Consider the following 15,733-nt stretch of genomic DNA (forward strand, 5'->3'; position numbering starts at 1 on the left):
TTCATGCTTTAAAGCGATTTTTCGTAAATAACTCAAAAATTGTAAGTTTTTACAAAAAAGAGTTCTTATCACTAAAATTGAAGCTAATCAAAAATATAATAAATTTCTTACTTGAAAAACCATTTAATATTAATTTAAAGTAAGTTATAGGTAATTGAATGTATGTATATTTTTTTCCTGCGAGTATTCAAATTTAAGAATCCAAGCTTAAATAACGGGAAAGCGATGGATTTTATAACACTAAATACTTGTCAAAGTACTTAGAAATACCTATCAAATGAGTTCCAGAAGAAGTTGATAGCACCAAAATTTATACTCCAAAAACTTTTACAAAAAAATGATATTGTTTTTTTTTTTTGGAATAACAACTGTTTTGGAATGTTTATGACATCAGGCACATCCAACTATTTGAAAGGTAATTTCAAGAGCTAAAAAACTGTATTACATTTTTAATCGTTCAAATACTTTATTTTTTAGGATAATAGGCTAAAGGCTCCAGTTACATTGTTCTCGCAGTAAAATTTAGGCTTAAACCAACGAATATATACTCTAATAGAAAGGTACGGCTCTGTAACGTTTTAGCATAGGATTTTGCACTAGAACTGAGTAGGTGCCATGGAGGTGTATAGACCTGACAAAAACTACTGAGCTTTCGCGATCTCACCACCACCGCCCGCATTGCGGCCGCAACATCCCTCGTCAACAAGCCTGCTTATAAACCTGACCATCTGTTTCATATAAAAGCTTCTTCTAGGAGCTATATATTCTTTGCCTAAACGTTTCTATCTTGGTTATTTTGATTCATACAAAAATCAAAAGTCAAGTAAAAGCTTTGCTAATAAGAAACTCAAATCTCGTTATCTATCATTTTTTACGTATATGGAGTATTTTTGGAGTTATTATCAAAAGAAAATAATTTAAGAAAAGTTGAAAAATTTTGATTTTTTAAATCATACATAAGTATATATATATATGTATATATATATATATATATATATATATATATATATATATATATATATATATATATATGTATATATATATATATATATATATATATATATTTTAAAAATATGCCTTCTAAATCGGTCAAAATGTTTAAGGTCATTACTATGCTAAAGTAAAGAAAGTCTTATAGGGGTAACCCCGTAAGATTTTAATTTTTGTGGAAATGGCGTTCGTTTAATTTTTCACTTTTTACTAGAAATTTGAAAGGGTCCTATTATTTTCATGTTCACTTGCTTAATTTTGACGATATTAACTTCTGTCGGTGCTCATTTAATTGATATTTCTGAGTATTTTTGACAAATATATACATATTATATATTAAGTATATTTTATAAAGTGGATCGTTTTCCTGTTAATTAGGCAAGAATAATTAGATTTAAATAGGTACTCGCCGAAAAAAAAATACATTTAATTACCTATAACTCACTTATTAATAATAAAAGGTTTTTCAAAGCTTTAATTTTGGTAATGATAACTTTTATATAAAAACTTACAATTTTTAAGTGATTTACGAATAACCTCTTTAAAGCATGAATTTTTTCACGAAAAATTAAAATCTTTGATCTTTAGTAACTCAAAAAGTATTGATTTATTTATAACTTCATATAACAAATTCTGCTTTTAATTTGTCCTTCTATCGATTTGTTGAGTTAATTTTAATAAAATAATTTTTACCCCCGAGAAGGGGTGGTATCCACCCTCAGGGTAAAGGCGCAAGGTGGCACCATGTCACCTTTGTTTCTTGGGGTATCCTCGGGTCTAGGACGTTTCATCGCCGCCAGTTCATCGCCGCCGTTTCGATGCCGCCAGTTCATCGCCGGCCGTTTCGGTGCCGCCGGTTCATCGCCAGTCAGTTAATGGCTAACTGATATATTTCCGAATTTTCGACAGTTACATTTATTATTTATTTTTAGTATTAATTAGGAATTCTAGGAAATGCGTGATATGACCATTTCCGTTGCCATACTTAATCTTTTAATAGACTTTTAAACTTTTATAATATAAAATATAATTTAACACTAAAAATTTAATACTGTTTAGTATCAAATTTAGGGGAAGTAGAAATAGAACAGTAAATTAATATAATAATATTTTTTATCTATTGATTTGTCATAAGTTTTGAACTAAATTTAACGTCGTGTCGTGTCATCTCCCATAATACAAGATCAACTGACTAACTGGCGATGAAACGGCCGGCGATGAAATGGACTGGCGATGAACCGGCGGCATCGAAACGGCGGCGATGAACCGGCGGCGACGAGACGTCCCATTCCGGTATCCTCTAGCCACTCACCAATTTTCGTGAAAATCGATGAAGGTTCATCGAAATTGAAGGTAATAGTTGATTTTTACCTTCAGCGACTGCACTATACAAAAGAAATTGCAATTTAATGACCTTATGGCGCGTATTTTGGGAGCTCATAAATTATTAAACGATATGTAGTCGCCAAATAATTAATTTAATTCATTTCAAGTAAAATTCTCCCTTACGCCGGGAAGATAGGGTGGTTTTCTTGCGAAGGGGTTGTAGCTCAATAATCAAATTGCGCGTGATTTAAGATTTTATTCTTAGAATATAAACTATACGAATTATTTCTATTAACTGTTTTGTAAAAACTTACTGTTTTTCAGTGATTTGCGAAAAACCGCTTTAAAATATGCCTTTTTTCACGAATAATTAAAATCTTTGATCTTTAATAACTCAAAAAGTATCGATTTATTTTAATAACTTTATATAACAAATTCTGCTTATAATTTCTCCTTCTATCGATTTGTGGATTTATTTTTAATAAAATAATTTTCACCCTCGACAAAGGGTGGTATCCACCCTCAGGGTAAAGGCACCATGTCACCTTTGTTTCTTGGGGTATCGTCTAACCACTCACCAATTTTCGTGAAAATCGATGAAGGTTCACCGAAATTGAAGGTAATAGTTGATTTTTACCTTCAGTGACTGCACTATACAAAATAAATTGCAATTTAATGACTTACTGGCGCGTATTTTGGGAGCTCATAAATTATTAAACGATATTTAGTCGCCAAATAATTAATTTAATGCATTCTAAGTACAATTCTCTTAAGCCTGGTTTTCTTGGGAAGGGGTTGTAGCTCAATAGTCGAAATGCGCATGATTTAAGAGTTTATTCTTAGAATAAGGTATAGAAATTATATCAGCGATACGATATATTTTAATTTTTTTCAGCATGTTTCTCTTAAGTAAAATCAATTAAAGGTTTGTTTGGGGGTGAAAGGGATGAGCTCAAAAATCGAAACTATATTATTTCAAGAGCCCATAAATAGCTCGTAATGCTGCCTCAAAAATCGATTCAATATTCCTATTTTTAAGTAGTGGGGGGCTGAGTCAGCCCCCCCAATAAAATATTAAATTCTGCTCAGTGTAACGAGCTCAAAATTTTTAATTTGCGGAATATGAGAGCTCATAAATAGCTCATAAATCAGGGTTTTGTTTTTTAATTTTTGCAAGTGGGGGGGCGGGGGGCAGCTCAACACGGGAGAAAGGATTTAATTTTAATAGTCAGCGCTAATATGCAATATCCAAATATATTTTTTATGAACAACTATTTTTCGGGTCGCACCTGTTGCACACAATAACAAAATTAAGTCAATTTGATGTTTAATTAATTGATTGATTGTTTAATTACGGATATATGAATTATGAATATTTGAGTTTAAACAGCTATATAGTCGGAGAGATAGAAGCGGATTTTGTGCGTGATAAGTAATATGGAAAAACTATACGGGGATATGTTGAATTAGTTGTGTACATGACTTTCACCAACTACCGGAAACCAGAGTTGGGGCCGAGGGTAGTTATAAGGGGTCAAAGTCGCGGATTTTATAATTTTTTTATGACGCTCATGATCGAGATAGTGCACCAAATTTTGGGAATAAGTAGGTCATGACGTAACTAAGTAAAATCTCTAGGGGCGGAACGCTGCGTGGCCGACAAAGGGTTGGGGGTAGGGGTGAATATAAAAAATATAAAGGTTTTTTTGCGACGTTCGTGATTGAGATAGTGGACCAAAATTTGGAAATAAGTAGATCATGACATTACTAAGTAAAATCCCCAGAGCTGGGAACCAGAGTTGGGGGTGAGGGTAGTTATAAGGGGTCAAAGTCGCCGTTTTTTTATTTTTTTTTTGTGACGCTCATGATCGAAAGAGTGCACAAAAATTTGGTAATAAGTAGGTCATGACGTAACTAAGTAAAATCTCCAGGCGTGGCACGCTGCGTGGCCGACAAAGGGGTGGGGCTGGGGTGAATACAAAAAATATAAGGGTTTTTTTTGCGACATTCGTGATTGAGAGAGTGTACCAAAATTTGGGAATAAGTAGACCATGACATAACTAAGTAAAATCCTCAGAGCCGGAAACCAGAGTTGAGCATGAAGGTAGTTATAAGGGGTCAAAATCGCCGTTTTTATTATTTTTTTTGTGACGGTCATGATCGAGATAGTGCACCAAAATTTGGGAATAAGTAGGTCATGAGGTAACTAAATACAATCTCTAGGGGTGGAACGCTGCGTGGCCGATAAAGGGGTGGGGGTAGGTGTGAATATAAAAAATATAAGGGGTTTTTTGCGACGTGCTAGATTGTGATAGTGCACCAAAATTTGGGAATAAGTAGATCATGGCTTAGTTAAGTAAAATCCCCAGAGCCGGAAGCCAGAGTTGGGGATGAGGGTAGTTTTAAGGGGTCAAAGTCACAGTGTGTATTATTTTTTTGTGAACCGGCACAACATTTGTCCCTCACGCAGCGTTTCGCCCCTGGAGATTTTACTTAGTAATGTCATGATATACTTATTCCCAAATTTTGGTGCACTATCTCGATCACGAACGGCAAAAAACCCCCATATATTTTTATACTCACCCCTGCCTACCACCCTTTTGTACCCCAAGCAGCGTTCCGCCCCTGAAGATTTTACTTAGTTACGTCATAACCTACTTACTCCCAAATTTTGGTGCACTATCTCCATCATGAGCGCCACAAAAAAGAATAATAAAAACCGCGACTTTTACCCTTATAACTACCCTCGTCCGCCACTCTGGTTTCCACCTCTGGGAATATTACTTACTTATATTATGGTCTACTTATTCCCAAATTTTGGTGCACTATCTCAATCACGAACGTCGCCAAAAACCCCTTACATTTTTTTATATTCACCCCTGCCTCACCCCTTTATCGGCCACGTAGCGTTCCACTCCTGGAGATTTTACTTAGTTACGTCATGACCTACTTATTCCCAAATTTTGGTGCACTATCTCGATCATGAGCGCCACAAAAAAAAATAATAAAAAACGGAACTTTGACCCCTTATAACTACCTTGCTTCCCCACTCTGGTTTTCGGCTCTGGGGATTTTAATTATTTATGTCATGGTCTACTTATACCCAAATTTTGGTGCACTATCTCAATCACGAACGTCGCAAAAAACCCCTTATATTTTTTATATTCACCCCTACCCCCACCCCTTTGTCGGCCACGCAGCGTTGAGCCCCTAGAGATTTTACTTAGGTACGTCATGACCTACTTATTCCCAAATTTTGGTGCACTATCTCGATCATGACCGTCATAAAAAAAAATAATAAAATCCGCGACTTTGACCCCTTAAAACTACCCTCGGCCCCAACTCTGGTTTCCGGCCGTTGGTGAAAGTCATGTACACAACTAATTCAACATATAACCGTATAGTTTTTCCATATTACTTATCACGCACAAAATCCGCTCACAGCTCTTAGACTATATATGGGTATTATTCTGTCATTTATTAGGACAAAGTTGAAGATATATTTTTCTAATTTCGATTTTACAAAAATCTACTCCGTTTCTACGTTGTGGGTCGTCGTAATTATTTCCAGTACAATATCTGGCAATTTCAAGCGTTTGGTCTCCTCAACAACATTTTCAAATTTTGTGGAAGATAAAGGCTTCTAATGTTTTATGTCTTACGTTTTGTTTTATGTTTTATAACTTAATGGTTAATTTTGCTATTTTGAACCGGGGAATACCTAGCACCCCTGTCTACCAATGAGCTGTCCAGAACTAGGTGCCCTGATATTTGTTTTCTTCGCCATAGCAATATACTTAGAAATAATTAACAGGGTGGTTTCACGTTGTCTTTAAGATGTTCTTCTTATCCGCCTTCGTCGTCGTTGTGGTCTTTATGTGTAATCCTAGACCCTTATCAGGTTATCAGAGGTATTAGAGAGCTATCAGCTAGTCAGCTATACTCTGGTTTTTTATCGAGGTGTTACTGCTCTTTCTCCCCTCTCTTTCAAGGCCAGGAACCTGGTGCAATCATTATAGAGCTACTCAGTTCACCCTACAACTAACACAGGCAGAGTTTAGCGACCCCTGTTTCATTGATGAAGAAATGCAAAAAAAGTACGTAGATATTACTTACTTTCTAAGAACATCAGAGATTCTTCAGAATTGAAACCGATTAAAATAGGAACTAAATTGAAATGACCTTCCAATACAGCATTATGCATGGTTTCGGTAATAAAAGCATCATCATTGTCATCCTCGATAACAGGTTTAAACGTCAAGGCATCCATAAATCCTACTCCTCTTCCAGAAGTAAACTATTATCAAATAAATTTTTATATTAAAATTGTGATGCTGTAAGTTTTTGTGATAAATTAAATATGATTAGGAAAAAAGCTAATCGACGATTTAATCGACGTCATATATACAACTAAAATAATACCAAATGAATAGCTGGTATATCCCATTCCACGAATATACGATTCTCTTGGATTATCGCGACAACGAATATTTTACTGTGCAAAATATGAAGAACGAAAGTAAATTGCAAATTATATTGCTGTTTATTGGAGTAATTATTATAGCAAAATACTTTCGTACTTCTTATGTTGCACACTAAAATATTCGTTGTCGCGATAATCCAAAACAGTCGTATATTCGTGGAATACACCATATCAACCTTTGTAAGTCTTCCAAAAAAGAATAATGCTAAGAGTTCCTCTGTCTATTGTACAATAAGTTTGAGTTATATACACTGAAAATCCTGCTACAAATAGAGTAGTTCCCCAATAGGAAGGCGATCAGTGGGAAGACCACGAAAACGATGGAACGGCAACTTACTAGAGGCACATTGAAAAACCAGACAGAATCATGTCTATACAAATAGAAGAAGAAGAAGAAGAAAATCCTGCTAAACGTGATTTATACTAGAATTTTATAGAATTTAATATTATACAGGGTGTTTCATTAATAATTGTCCATATAGTAACTGGAGAAACCTTAGCTTAAAATATGAAGATTTAACCTAAAACACCTAAATAAAATGTGGTTCCTTACTGAGTTACAGGGTGTTTTATCTAAAAATTTAAAAATTATTTTTGCTCAGCATTTTAAAACTGTTCGACATATCCTTTTCATACTTGGCAGAAAGTGCGACTTCTATACAGCCTACTAAATTATGATACACAGACGTTTCTAGCTACTACCAGAGGCGTACGACAAGGGCTAGTGAGTGGTTGACCCTTCTCAAATTCTACGCCACTGGAGGAATTCCTATTTTAGTGCCAATTTAGATTCACCAATACTTTCTACGTAAATAATATACTCTTTATTAGTAACGATAAAGTAATTATTTTTCGAGATATTTGAAGTTAAATATGAAACGGCACAGTTATTTTGATTAATTTATGATATGATTCATATGATTATAATTTAAAAATTATTTGTAGCCAGTACTTTAAAACTATTTGGCATATCCTTATCATACTTGGCAGAAAGTGTAGGTACTGTACACCCTACTAAATTAAGATAAATAATCGTTTCTAGCTACTACCAGAAGCGTACGACAGGGGATAGTTGCTGGTTGACCCTTCCCAAATTCTACGCCACTGAAGAAATTGCTATTTTAGTGTAATTTTTTGATTTTCCAATACTTTTTACGTAAATAATATACTCTTCATTCGTAACGATAAAATAATTAGTTATCGAGATATTTGAAATTAAAACTGAAAGGATGCACTACATTAATCAAAATAACCGTGTCGTTTCATTTTTAACTTCAAAGATCTCGCAAACTAATGACTTTATCGTTACGAATGAAGAGGATATTATTTTCATAGAAAATATTGGAGAATCGAAAAATTAAACTAAAATAGCAATTCCGCCAGTGGCGTAGAATTTGGAAAGGGTCAACCATTCACTTTCCCACGGCGTACGCCTCTGTAAACAGCCAGAAACGTTTTTTTAACATAATCTAGTAGTTTGTACAGTACCTATACTTCCTGCCAAGTATGAAAAGGATACGTCGGATAGTTTTAAAATGCTGAGCAAAAATAATTTTTAAATTTTTAGATAAAACACCCTGTAACTCAGTAAGGAACCACATTTTATTGAAGTGTTTTAGGTTAAATCTTCGTATTTTGTGCTAAGGTTTCTCCAGTTACTATATGGACAATTATTAATAAAACACCCTGTATATACTATAGAATATTATTAATAGAACATGAAACTAGATATAAACGTCAGCGATTCACAATTTGGATTCCATAAAGGCCAGTGTAAAGGCCTAGGAAAAAGGGAGGCACTATTCGCACTAACGTCCTGTCGCAAAGATGTCTAAATATGAATAAAGAACTATACGTGCGTTTTATAGACTATAATAAGGCTTATGATAGGGTTACACATGACAAACTGACTGAAGCATTAGAAAAAAGAAGATTAGAACTCAGAGACATAAGAATAATTTCAAACTTATACTATGGCATAACTTCAAGAATTAGAAATACAAAAAGGTGTTCGATAAGGGTGTATACTTTCACCAATATTATTTAATACATTTTTGGAAGACATATTCAGTAAGGCAATGGATGAACAAAACGTAGGCATTAGAATTAATGGTATGATCATAAATAACCTGAGATACGCTGATGATACAGTTCTTTTACCGTATCACATGAAGACCTACAGGTACTGCTTAATGAAGTGCAGTTAGTAAAGAATAGTGACTATCACTCAACGTAAGCAAGACGAAATATATGATAATAACAAAGACAACTGAGGACGTTCGTGAGATATATCTACATAATCAGCCTATTGAAAGAGTACGAGAATTAATTCAAATACCTACGTACAACCATTAATGAAAACAATGACAGCTGTCAAGAGATAGGAAGCAGAATCGAACAGGCCAGGAGCACATTTACAAGAATGAAGAGGCTGCTCTGCTGTCGAAACTCAAACCTTACGACTGCTGAGGTGCAGTGTACTATTAGGAATGGAGGCGTGAACAGAGAAGAAAATTGACGTGAGAAGACTGGTGGCATTCGAGATGTGGATGTACCGAAGAGTGCTGAAGATTTCATGGGTAGATAGAATAATCAACGTTGAGGTAATGAGACGTATGCATAAGGAAAGAGAGGTACTTCTAACAAGTAATAACAGAAAACTGAGATATATACGACATGTATTATCATCATCATCCAGCATTCTGCATTCAAAGTTGAACATAGGCCTCCCATAATTTCTTCCAGTTCTGTCGATCTTAGGCTTTCTGCAACCAGTTCTCAGCAATCCTTTTGAAGTTCGTCTGTCCATCGTGTAGGTGGTCTACCTCTACTTCTTCTGTCTTCTCTTGGTCTCCACACTGTAATTTTTTGGGTTCACCTCCCGTCCTTCATTCTGGCTGCATGGCCCGCCCAATTCCACTTCAGCCGTGCTAGTCGCTTTATGACATCTTTGACTACTGTCCTTCTTCTGATTTCTTCGTTTCTGACTCTGTCTCTGAGAGTCAGTCCAAGTAGTGACCGTTCCATTCTTCTTTGGGTCACTCTAAGTTTCGTTGCTGTGGCCTGGGTTAACGATAATGTTTCGGCGTCGTAAGTCATGACCGAAAGCACACATTGGTTGAACGTCTTCCTTTTCAAATAATTTGGCAAGTTGCGCTTGAAGATGTCTGATAGAGCTCCATATCCGGCCCATTCTAAGGTGATCCTTCTCTGTAATTCGACAGTTTGATTGTCCCTGGCAATTTGGATTTCATGCCCTAAGTATTTATATTTATGGACCAATGCTATTTCGTTGACGTCGACTTTTGGATTTTCGTTTGGTACCAGGTTTGTCATGCATTGTGTCTTTCCAAAATTTATGTTTAAACCAACTTTTTTAGAGGCGGCATCTAACTCAGTAAGCATAGTTCTAATCTCTTTTAAGTTGGTTGTTATAAGAACTATGTCGTCTGCAAATCTTAGGCGGGAGAGCCTTTCACCGTCGACATTTATTCCTTTGACGTCCCACTCCAATTTTTTGAAAGCATGTTCAAGTACTTCCGTAAAGAGTTTGGGAGATAACGTGTCTCTCTGTCTAATTCTTCGACAGAAGTACCGAAAATCTATACGACTTTTCTGCAATGCTCTCATTATGCTGCATAATGAGAGCGACATGTGATAAGACGAGGTAAATATCTAATACTCCATAGTAGGTTATTATGGAAGGAACACTCCAGAGGAAAATATAAGAAGGAGACGTAACTCATGGCTAAGGAACCTTAGTTAATGGTTTGGATGTAATAATAATGAATTATTTAGAACTGCGGTCTCAAAAGTAGAAATCTCTCTGATGATTGCCAAGCTTCGAAGCGGTGACGACACCTAGAGAAGAAGGGAAACTGCTAGGGTGATCACAGTCAAAAAAATTCAAGAACATAGACTGCAATGGTTTGGTCAAGTTAGATGTAGAAATAAAAACTATATGGGATGCAGGATAGAGTTATGAGAAGTTAATAAAAGGAGAGGTAGAGAAAAACTGAGCAAAAAAAAACGAGAGACTGTATGGCAGAGGACTTCAGAGAGAAAGGTTTGGGTGAAGAAGACACGATGGGCGGAAATGGGTGCCGAAGAAGAGTAAGGAATAGTGACCCCTGAAAAGGAAAAAACTGAGGAAGAAGAAGATATGCTTCTCCTGGTAGGTAAGTTTTACATTCATAGACCAAGTAACAGGTAAGATGAAAAGTTCGTAGGCTGACAGATAGATGGCACCACTGGTATTAAATTCCCATGATTTTTATTCAGCCTCAACCTTCAAATGATGCCTGTATAAATTTGATAGTTGTCGAACTATTAATTTATGAGATATAGCATTTTGAGTGAAGCAACTTGTGTTAGTTTTTAAAAAATGGATCAAAAAGGAATTTCGTGTCTTAATAAAGTATTGCTTTTTGGCGAAAAAAATACTTTTGAAGCCAAAGCTTGGGTTGATAAATATTATTCGGATTATTCACCAGGAAAATCAACCGTTGAGAAATGGTTTGCTAAGTTTAAACGAGGCTAAATGAGCACCGAGGACGATGCAAGACGCCCCAAAGAGGCTGTTACGGACAAAAACATCAAAAAAGTCCAAAAAATAATTTTGGATGACCATAAAGTAAAGTTGTTCGAGATAGCTGAGACTCTAAAGATATCAAAGGAACGTATTGGATATATTATTATTGTGATAATCTCTCAAACTGAAGATGATTTACAACGTATGCTGCACCAATTCAAGATAATCGCCAGAAAATTTAACATGTTAATTTCCTCAAGAAAGACAAAATGCAAGGTCATAACAGCAGATCCGATAAGATGTAAATTGGAGCTGGAAGGTCAGATAATAGAACAAGTGATGGAATTTAAATACCTAGGCATCACACTATCTGGCTACGGATGGCTCGAAACAGAAGTGGAAGATTAAGTTAATAGAGCAAACAGAGCCGCAGGTTGCCTGAATGACACAATATGGAGAAATAAAAATATCGGAAATGAAATGAAAGGCAAAATTTACAAAACAGTCATCAGACCAATAATGACATATGCGGCAGAAACACGACTCGACACAGAGAAGACAAAAATATTGCTCGAAACAGCGGAGATGAAATCCATTCGAAAAATCGATGATAAGACTTTATCGGACAGAGCTAGAAGTACAGATATACGACGGAGATGCAAGGTGGGTAACATTAATAACTGGGTAAGAAACAGAAGAATAGAATGGAATGACCACATAAGCCGAATGACAACAAATAGTAGTAAGGACAGTGAGAGACGGTTCCCCAATAGGAAGACGATCAGTGGGAAGACCACAAAAACGATGGAACGACAACTTACTAGAGGCACATTGAAAAAACAGACAGAGTCATGTCTATACAAAAAGAAGAAGAAGAAGGGCTTAGAATTACTTCTGCAGCCATCGTATTTACTAGATGTGGCTCTCAGCGACTACCACATGTACACTGACCTCAAGAGAATGCTCGCTGGAGAAATAATTTAGCACCAATGAAGAGGTAATCGCCTAAACTGAGGCTTATTTTAAGGGTAAAGAAAAATTGTATTATAAAAATGGTATTGAAAAGTTGTATGACCGCTATAATCATTGTACCGTGTTCGAATATAACCATATTGAATAATAAAATCAAATTTTATAAAAAAAACTTATTTCTGTTAGCCTACGAACGTTCAGCCCACCGATAATATCCTATCAAATATTTCAGAGCGTTTGTTCTAATTAGGCAAGTTGTTCTTCAAAAGATGGGTAATTTTTTTAAACGCTTTTCTTTAGTTCAATCGTATGGGTCAAATCTTTAGACGTTAATTTGACTGCCTTTTCTTCAATGCAAATGAATGCAAATTTGCAGACATATGCATTCGCGGGAACAATACACGAATGGTCAATAATTTTTTTTATGTCTATTGATTGTTTAAATAAAAAAAACGATTTTAATGGAAAATGCTTAAATTAAAAATGTTTTTTACAATGTAGAAATTTAAAACTTTTACAGATTGTAGCTAATTATATGAACTATACATAATTTCTCTTTCTACGTTAATTGTTTACGTTATGCTTCATAAACAAATAATAAAGTTTCAAATTTTTTGCCGATTCCGCCTACTTTTCCTGTTGGTACATCATGTTTATAAACGTCCTAAGCTGCGAAGATTTTGAACGCTCATGTCTTTGTTTATATAAACATCGGCGCTTATTCGTGTTAAATTTCAATACGATACGAAACAAAACCTCAACCAAAACTCGAATTCAAAAAATTCGTGTTTTAACGTAGTCTTAGAAAAACCACCGGTAGAAACGTTTTGTGCTACAATTAGCATTAGCATTCGTAATTCGCTAGAAATTAACAGGGTCTACAACGTGCAATAGTAGAGCATTAAAAGAGATGAAACACTGGGAAAACTGTAATACATAGTAGGCTATTGATTATATTCAAAATAAGAGAGTTAAAAGGAACTACAACGTTAACGGGATTTTATTGTCTCATATCGTCAACTGACCTCTATATTTGAAAAAACCGCGGAGTGCTACCATTTAAATGGGTGCGTTTTTGAGAAAGGGGTGAATTAGTTCCTAGGCACAGGGTGAATTAAGGTGAGTTCCATTCACTTTTGGTAAAAACACTTCTACAAGAAAATTATTCCAGGATAAATTTACTATCGAAATATCATATTTTAAAGTCAAAAGTATTTTTTTTTACAAAAATACATTCAAAAGAAAAGCAAGAAAAAAAACACGAAAGAAAGCCATTTTGTTTTTTGCCCCAGAATTTTTTTCCACAGAGATAAAGGTGTAGGCATTGCTTCAGCGAAAAATACCTTCCATTCTTCCTCTTTAAAACGACGTTTGGTAGAAGTCTCTAGGATTTATAGTTTCAGAAACAGGATTTTTCAAAGTTTGCCGCTCACAGAATTTTTGAGCCATTTTCCCCATTATTTCGCAAACATTGTTCTGTAACTTTTTTCTACGCATTTCTAGGTATATGCAATGGTACATTTAGTAGAAAGAGAAGTCAATTACCTTTAAAATGGTCTACTGTATAAGGTCGTACGACTATTTTTAAACAAGTGCTTTTTCAAGATTTTATACTTTTAATGATTTTTGATATTTTTTATGATTAATTTTTGAATTTCTCATTATGATTTTTTTCTTGTACATTTAGGTATAAACATTCTGGAATAAAAAAAGCTTATTTTCTTTACTTTAAAATGGTGTATTGCAATCACCTCTAGGACTATTTTTAAACAAGATAATCGTAGGATATCCAAGGGTATCCATAATTTGAGAAAAATTTTAAAAATTTTTATTTTTTTTATTAGAAGAATATACTTGCACATTGTAACATAATTTTTAATTCCAAATAACTTTTCTTAATAACACTTTTCGATATTGTGAAATATAAAGGTACTTTACTCTCAAGCGAAATTCATATTTTTTAACATACCTCGTACACTATTGATAAAATTTTATATCTGATGATTACATCTTAGGTTTTTGACTATGCAGCGCATTTTATAAAGACTAATTTTTTTCATAAAGTTAATAATAAAAAGTTTTCCATATGGTTCCAACTTGGTGGGGGGGCCTATTGCATGTGTATATGTCATACTTTGAAAGAGCATATCTTGTTTAAAAATAGACCTAGAATTTTTTACAATACACAATAATTTTAAAGTAAAGAAAATTAAAGCTTTCCTTTTTATTGCACAATGTATATACCTAAATATACAATAAAAAAGTTATAATGAGAAATTTGAAAATAATCGTAAAATATATCAAAGATCATTAAAAGTATAAAATTTTGAAAAACCATATCTTACTTAAAAATAGTCATAGAGCCTTCTACGATAGACCATTTTAAAGGTAATTGACGTTTCTTCCTACTAAATGCAACATTGCATATACCTAAAGCTGCGTAAAAAAAAGTTACAGAACAATGTTTGTGAAGTAACAAGGAAAATGGCCTAAAATTGTCGTGAGTGGCGAAATTTGAAAAATCATATTTTGGAAACTATAAATCACACAGACTTATACCTAACGTCATTTTAAAGAAAAAGGATGGAAGTTTCTTTTCCGTAAAGTAATGCCAATACCTATATCCTCGTGGAAAGAGTTATAGGGCAAGAAAAAAAAATGCTACCTTTCGTGTTTTTTTCTTGCTTTTCTTTTGAATACATTTTGTAAAAGTAAATATCTTTGACTTTAAAATGTGATATTTCGATAGTAAATTTAACCTGGAAATTTTTTCCTGTAGACGTGTTTGTACCAAACGTGCATAGAACTCACCCTAATTCGCCCTGTGCCTAGGGACTAATTCACCCCTTTCTCAAAAACTCACCCCTTTAAATGGTAGCACTCCGCGGTTTTTGCATATCTAGAGGTCCATTGACTATATGAAACAATAAAACCCCGTTAACGTTGTAGTTCCTTTCTAAAATACATAATCAATAGCCTATAGGTGTAAATAATGATTTTGATGAGAAATGTATAAAGAAATTACAGAAAATGTACAATGTGTGTATCAAATGTTAAAATAAATGCAAAAAATGTGTCTATCATATATGTAGATCATTTTTTAAACAGGACGATATACCTATTTTAATGTTTAAAAAGTGTAAAAGTAAAAAGTAAAAAATAAAAAAATATGAAAATAATTATTTCCACCTACCTCTACCGAAAGTATACTTTTCCGGACCTGATGGTAGGGAGCAAAGTTGTACTTTTCCTCTCTAGGGAGGAAACATTTTTCCCTAGGGAGGAAAAGTATAAGTGACGTCATGGTATTTCATACATGAAATATAACTTATTGACGCCCTGTACAATATCTATTTTCTATTACGTAACTATCTATACATTTTAACGTTTATTTATAAAACACCCTGTATTTTGCAGAATGGTAAAAAACA

General features: G+C 34.3%; 1 protein-coding gene across 2 annotated transcripts in view; it reads right to left on the reverse strand.

Moving 5' to 3' along the window:
- Nucleotides 1-15,733, reverse strand: part of LOC126890541 (juvenile hormone esterase-like) — a 163,786-nt gene that overhangs the window by 68,206 nt on the left and 79,847 nt on the right. Inside the window, exon 7 of one of the 2 annotated variants that reach the window (XM_050659548.1) lies at nt 6,433-6,613. The exons of the other annotated variant lie outside the window; for it this stretch is intronic. Coding sequence (XP_050515505.1) covers nt 6,433-6,613 — 181 coding nt within the window. The remainder of the gene's footprint in view (nt 1-6,432; nt 6,614-15,733) is intronic. 2 annotated transcript variants of the gene reach the window in all.

This window comes from Diabrotica virgifera, chromosome 8 (genome assembly GCF_917563875.1).
Source record: "Diabrotica virgifera virgifera chromosome 8, PGI_DIABVI_V3a".
In the NCBI taxonomy this organism is placed as follows: Eukaryota; Metazoa; Arthropoda; class Insecta; order Coleoptera; family Chrysomelidae; genus Diabrotica; species Diabrotica virgifera.